Genomic DNA, 6,744 nt, shown 5'->3' with positions numbered 1-6,744 from the left:
TATATATATATATATATACATATATATATACACGTGTATATGTGTATATACAATGGGGGAAATAAGTATTGAACGCATTCACTTTTTTGTCATTACATTTATTTCCAAAGATGCAATTCATGTGACATTTCTTCCAGACACTGGTATTAACTCAAATAATCCACACATTAAAAGAAATCACAACATTCAAGTCCATATATAATGAATATGTGGAATTAAGTGCAATAACACAGGAAAAAAGTATTGAACACACTATCTGAGACTCGTTTAATACTTTGTGGAGAAGCCTTTGTTTGCAATGACAGCTTCCAGACGCTTCTTGTATGTATTAACTAATCGCCCACACTGCTCAGGTGTGATTTTTGCCCATTCCTCCGTACAGATTGTCTTTAAATCTTGAATATTCTTTGGTGCCCTCTGGTGAACCCTTTTCTTTAGTTCTTTCCACAAATGTTCAATCGGATTTAAGTCAGGTGATTGACTGGGCCATTCTAACACATTGATTTTCTTTTTTTTAAACCATTCGAGAGTCAACTTTGCCGTGTGCTTCGGATCGTTGTCCTGTTGAAAGGTCCAGCCATGTCTCATCTTCATCATCCTGGTGGATGGCAGCAGGTTCATCTCAAGAATTTGCCGATAGATGTTTCCATTCATTGCTCCTTCAATTATATGAAGTCTGCCAGTACCACGAGATGAGAAACAACCCCATGCCATGATGTTTCCACCACCAAACTTCACTGTTGGTATAGTGTTATTTGGGTGATGTGCAGTGCCATTTCTCCTCCAAACATGGTGTGTAGTATGACAGCCAAAAAGTTCAATTTTGGTCTCGTCTGACCAGACAACATTCTCCCAGTATTCCACAGGCTTATCCAGATGCTGTTTAGCAAACTTTAAACGAGCTTCAACATGCCTTTTTTTGAGGAATGGAGTCTTGCGGGCTGAGCGTCCATAGAGGCCATGGCGGTGGAGTGCATTGCCTATCGTTTTCTCTGTAACACTTGTACCTGCTGCCTCCATGTCTTTCTGGAGCGCTTTCCGGGTGGTCCTTGGCTCTTTGAGAACTCTTCTGACCATCTTTCTGACTCCCTGATCAGAAATCTTGCGAGGAGCTCCTGTGCGCGGCCTGTTGATGATAAGGTGATGCTTCTTCCACTTGCGGATAATGGCCCCAACGGTGCTTACTGGAATACTCAGATGCTTTGAGATAAGTCTGTAACCAGTTCCATTGTGATGCTGAGCAACAATCAGGTTGCGAAGGTCTTGAGAGAGCTCCTTGCTTTTACCCATCATGAGATGTGTCTTGTTTGACTACTTGGTGAAAAAACAACCTGTTTATAGGGCCATCAATTAGCATTAACCCAGCTGATGTTGGTTTGCACTTATAGGAAGTACAAAGACTAATTACTTTCAGCTTTGAGATGGTATGGTGCCTTTCCTTGCCAAACTATACAGCTTTCCCATGGTGTGTTCAATACTTTTTTCCTGTGTTATTGCACTTAATTCCACATAATCACTATTTATGGATTTGAATGTTGTGATTTCTTTTTATGTGTGGATTATTTAAGTTAATACCAGTGTCTGGAAGAAATGTCACATGAATTGCATCTTTGGAAATAAATGTAATGACAAAAAAGTTCATGCGTTCAATACTTATTTCCCCCGTTGTATATTCCCCCTGAGTCAGGAGGTTTGTTGTGGATAGACACTGTATTGTGGTTTTGACGCTGTTTCGTGCGGATGTTGTTTTGCAGAGAGAGTTTGTGTTTTGCCTGCATTGATTAAAAAAGGAGAACTAAAAAGAGTTCTTGACCACGAAAAAAAATCATCAGCCATGCGTCTTCTGCATCACACTATACATCAACAATACAAAAGCAAAACGCAGTCATCACGGGTGATCCACTGTGTGGTTTGGCTTAATAAAATTGGTTCCAAGTCAGTAAGCACAACCAGAATTAATACACTGTACACTGGCGCACTCAATTTTTTTGAGAAAATTAAAGGATTTTAATTGGCCTTATGGTCCGAAAAATGCGATAATCTTACGTATTCAGCAGGGAATTAAATAATTATTTTTGCACCAAGTACCCGTGTGTATTGGTGTGGATGTTTTTCTGTGTACTAATTTTTTGACCTATTCCTTTTTTAGATGTGCCTTCGCTAACACCCCCAAGTACTTCCAGGTAAAAAGAGCAGGAGGAATCATCGTGAGGAAAGAATGGCTGTTGGATTGTCATAAGAGAAAACATAAGATCTGCTCTAAAAGGTAGGACAGTATAACAACATGAAAATTAAGATTGCTAAAAAAATATGGGTATTTTACAATCACGCCCCCCCACCCCATACTTCTTGCAGCCAACACCTAGTCAATTAAAAAAAGGAATGCACCAAGAATAGTATCATGATCAAGAAACCACTTTTTTGCAAAGTCATGTATTTTAGATATTGGCCTTGACAGAGATTGTTGCATTGACTCCACCCTCTCTTCTATAACTTGCCCACCAATAGATTTCTACAAAGCAGCCCCTAAATATACTTTTTACCTCTGCAACCACAATTGTTTAGCGTGTTCATCAATCAAAGTTCATCATAAAAGACATTTCTGGTGCCGTTGTCATCTGTTGTCAATCATTATTGCTACAGACAACAAATCATAAGCAAGAATAATTTTGCTGCATGTAATAACATTTTCTACATCTAAAGACAATACACAGAGTCTTCCACATTTTAGTCCGGGTTTGGTTTTAGTTCATCATGTGCAAATTAGGTACATGCTTGTTTGTTGCTGCCATTTTTTTTTTTATTGTATGTTTTATCAGGTATTTGATGGATGACGCAGAGTCCAGCTCTGAAAGTGAAATGGAATTGGGGGACCAGAGTGAAGAAGATGATAATATAGCGGTACATACAAAAAAAAAAAAAAAAAAAGAAAAAACCTACATCCAATGGGTAACTAAGTTATATGTCAGTCTGTCAATCTTGTTATTGCAGACTCCACAAAAAAAAGAGAACAAGATGCCCGCCAAAAAAACGCCAGAAAAAATTAATAAAGACGATGAATATGTTGGTTCATCTGAAGCAGGTTTGTATCGATCCGAATTGTTTTTCAAACTTTGGGTTAAAAAAAAAAAAAATGATATTCATGTCATTTCTTTTTACATTAGGTAGCTATGTTATGATTTCTGTAATACAGCCAGTGATAACACGTTTGTTAGTAACGCGTTACACATTTTTACAACCACATTTTTCAGTAACGGAAAATCTAATGCGGTGCTGTTTCCAAACCAGTACCAGATATGAGCATAATCCAATCCAGGACCAAGCTCGTAACTCGAGGTGCTCGTATCTTGAATCATTTTTTCCAATAAGAAATGACAGAAAAAAAATTAATCCAGCCCTTTAAAAAAAACTCCCTAATTATTAGTGGTAATAATGATGGGAAATAAACATGTTTTAAATTGGTGTAGAGACATTCACACACAAAACAAATTATAGTATATAAGGATTCCTGTGATATAAAATAAAATATGGTTTTAATTATGAGTTATTACCTTAGAAACAGACAATACAGTAGCGGCTAATGGCGGCATGTGGCACAGGTGGCGGAAAAGAGAAGAGAGTTGGCCCCGTACATAGACACTTTATTCCGTAGCGTACCTTAATGAGAGGGAAACCGTCAACGTCACGATGTCACATGACTATGCAAAAACAAATGTATTACAAAATAAAATATAAAAGGATTCATATTTATTTCATACAATCCTTTTGTTTTATTGAAATATTTAATATATTAATACATTTGATCAAAATAAATATTTGTATTGGCCATATAATAGACTTTATGCCGTGACATATTTCAGCCAATGGGGAGGCAGTGCCCCCCCCCGCAAACTCCGCCTACGAATATATACTGTTGAGTCTTATATTTCCATTATACAACGCTACTGTGCATGTATTTGTGTGGGAATGGGTAATATGGTCTAGGGAGGGTTGTAAAGGGTATATATAAACGTAAATAATATAATAACTATCATATAACTAGGAGATAAGAGAGGGACCGCTGTACTGTGGTATTAGTTCAAGTGTAATAAAAACAACATATTAAATGACTACTACATTAGTGCTGTACATGCTAATCTTGTCTTCTCTTTTTAATAAGACATTGGACACATGAGATCCTTGCACCTCATTAAGCCATTATTTTTCATTATTATTATTTAAAATGCTACCTATTTTACCCTCTGTGTTATGTCAACTCTGTCGTGTATAGTGAGTACAGTGTTATTATGGAGACTTTTGGTTTAATACAGAAAAATGTATTTCCGTTTGGATCAAAATTGGTTATAACGGAAAAATAAAACTTTCTGAAAGCACTTTCCTGCCTAGTCCTCATCGGCGATGTGACTAGATTAAATTGTGTTTTGTATTTGTAAAGCTAAGCGAAAAGTAATTGTTGATATGAATTATTAAAATAAAAATAAAAATTCATTTAATGTGTATATTATAGCATAGATTCACAAATTACATATTAAGAATAGAAATAACCTGGATCTATAAATAATGTTTACCTCTTATGTCCATTTTTACAGAAATGGACAGAAATGCCGAAGACACAGAGGATGAGCTGCAAAGGTAAACAACATACTTGACAGTAATGCACTTTTATGTACAGTAGACTACTTTGCAAATGTTTTAGGCGGTATAAAGCGTTACACTACACCTTTGTAGAGCATTTAAAAAAAAAAATTAATGTGTGTCAGTGTGGTTTAAATCACAGTCATACATTGCTTAAAATCCTTTTTTTTAAAATTGAATTGAAAAACGGCTGTATATATTTTACTAAGAATTTTGTACAGCACTTGTGTTTTGATTCATTTTAAGTATTTAACCTGTGTTCAGTGTTTATTTGCTACATTGCTGTTTTTCTCTAGCAAAATGATCCCTTGACATGTCTTTTAAAAAAAGGATCTCCAACCCCTGACCAGTACCGGCCCATAGGTCATTTGGTACAGGGTTGCAATGATTTTATTCATTTATTCCAGTAATATCCCTTTATTTTCTTCATTTAAAGATAAGCTTTAAAAATAATAATCAATATTTTTTATATATATATATATATATAGGTATATATATATATGTTTTTCTCTAGCAAAATGATCAAAATGATATATATATAGGTATATATATATATGTTTTTCTCTAGCAAAATGATCAAAATGATATATATATAGGTATATATATATATGTTTTTCTCTAGCAAAATGATCAAAATGATATATATATAGGTATATATATATATATGTATATATATATATATATATATATATATATGTATATATATAGGTATATATATATATGTATATATATAGGTATATAAAAATTAGGAACACTTTAAAACATTTTAACCAGGTAGTGTGAAGTCTTTTGGACTTTGAAAAGAAGGCCTGTATGTATAAATAAAAGTTTGCTCAGCATTAGGATCAGTTATCTAATCAATTTTGTACTTATCCAACCATTAATGTTATTAATTTAAAAAAAGCTAAAAAAGAATATTGCTTTAATTAAACCTTCCATGTTGGTTGACATTACAGTTGAGGACAGAAGCGCTATTTATACCTAATACCTTATTACCTATTACCAACCGTGTCAGGTTTAAAAAATAAATAAATAAATAAAATTAAAAAAGGTTTTTAAAACTGTCAACCGAGCTCAGCCACCAAAACTTTTCATCGTCCATAAATTTGTGGGCCAATGTCGTTTCACTTTGATGTTTGTTGTTTGCACACTGTAATGAGACAAACTTTTTTTGAAAGGGTGGAGGATAATAATAGGCAGAAAAAATCACCGAATGTTGAGATGGCAAAAAAGCAAGATCCCTATGAGGGATCTACAGACGAAAACACGGATGTTGAGACTGAAGGAGATCATCCGATCCCGGAGTTGCCAGGTGGGTGTTCTTCTTGTGTGATTGTGTGACTATATTGATATAGCCTTTCCTGTCTGAGGTGTTTGTAGTCAATGAACTCACAGGCAGAAAGTACTGTGATAGCGTTTTTGTTGTTGCAGTAATACCAAACAATTCATACTATACAGACCAAGAATTTTTTTTTTTTTCCTTGGTCTGTATTTTCCTCCTTTCTCTTGTACTGTTGCTTCTCTTTTATATTGTGCAGTCATTAACTTAACTACCTCTTGTAATTTTCTTTTTTTTTTTTTTCAGATTTCCTTAGGAAAGCATTTTTTGCTCTTTGGTCAATTTCCTCACAACGAGAGACGTCTTTTGTTGCGGTATATAATTGCATTCAATGGGTAAGAAAAAAAATTAAAGAGATTTACTACAAATGTTTTTTTTTTGTTTTTTTTAGAATAGTGGTATGGTTTATAATAAAATATTAATATCTGTTTCCAGAGTTGTTGAGGAATACATGTCAGAAAAGGTGCAGTTTGTGGTGACCAGTGAAGGCTGGCATGACTCTTTTGAAGAGGTAGGTTAACATAACCTTTATCCTTCCATCACAATTCTTTTCTTGCCCAAAGAAATGTATTCCAGGCATAAGATTATTGACATTTAGGAAAATGTTGCCTTAAGCACATGCCTTTTTGTGTTCAAAGCCGGATGGTTTGCCAGAATTTTTGCGAGGCCGACCGGTAGTCCTCCTCCATGGCCCCCCCGAACTTTTCCCAGACTCGAGTTTTTGCTTCCGCGACTACCCAAGCCGCAGTCCGCTTGGCCTGTCTGTACCC

The 6,744-nt window shown here is 35.1% G+C and overlaps 1 protein-coding gene across 5 annotated transcripts in view; it reads left to right on the top strand.

Annotated features, from left to right (window-relative positions):
* The window catches only part of xrcc1 (X-ray repair complementing defective repair in Chinese hamster cells 1), a 19,793-nt gene that overhangs the window by 10,484 nt on the left and 2,565 nt on the right, over positions 1 to 6,744 (top strand). For 3 of the 5 annotated variants that reach the window (XM_025061725.1, XM_025061726.1, XM_025061727.1), the window contains 6 exons: positions 2,150 to 2,266; positions 2,820 to 2,901; positions 4,590 to 4,632; positions 5,814 to 5,947; positions 6,221 to 6,309; positions 6,410 to 6,485. In XM_025061725.1, the coding sequence (XP_024917493.1) occupies positions 2,150 to 2,266; positions 2,820 to 2,901; positions 4,590 to 4,632; positions 5,814 to 5,947; positions 6,221 to 6,309; positions 6,410 to 6,485 (541 nt within the window). Of the gene's footprint in view, positions 1 to 2,149; positions 2,267 to 2,819; positions 2,902 to 2,991; positions 3,083 to 4,589; positions 4,633 to 5,813; positions 5,948 to 6,220; positions 6,310 to 6,409; positions 6,486 to 6,744 lie in introns of all 5 variants that reach the window. The other 2 variants (XR_001761008.2, XR_003051551.1) reach the window with 1 other exon arrangement.

The sequence above is a fragment of the Cynoglossus semilaevis genome, chromosome 13 (assembly GCF_000523025.1).
Source record: "Cynoglossus semilaevis isolate Cse_v1.0 chromosome 13, Cse_v1.0, whole genome shotgun sequence".
NCBI classification, from domain to species: Eukaryota; Metazoa; Chordata; class Actinopteri; order Pleuronectiformes; family Cynoglossidae; genus Cynoglossus; species Cynoglossus semilaevis.
Note: the sequence above shows the minus strand (reverse complement) of the source record. Positions and strands in the feature narration are given on the sequence as shown.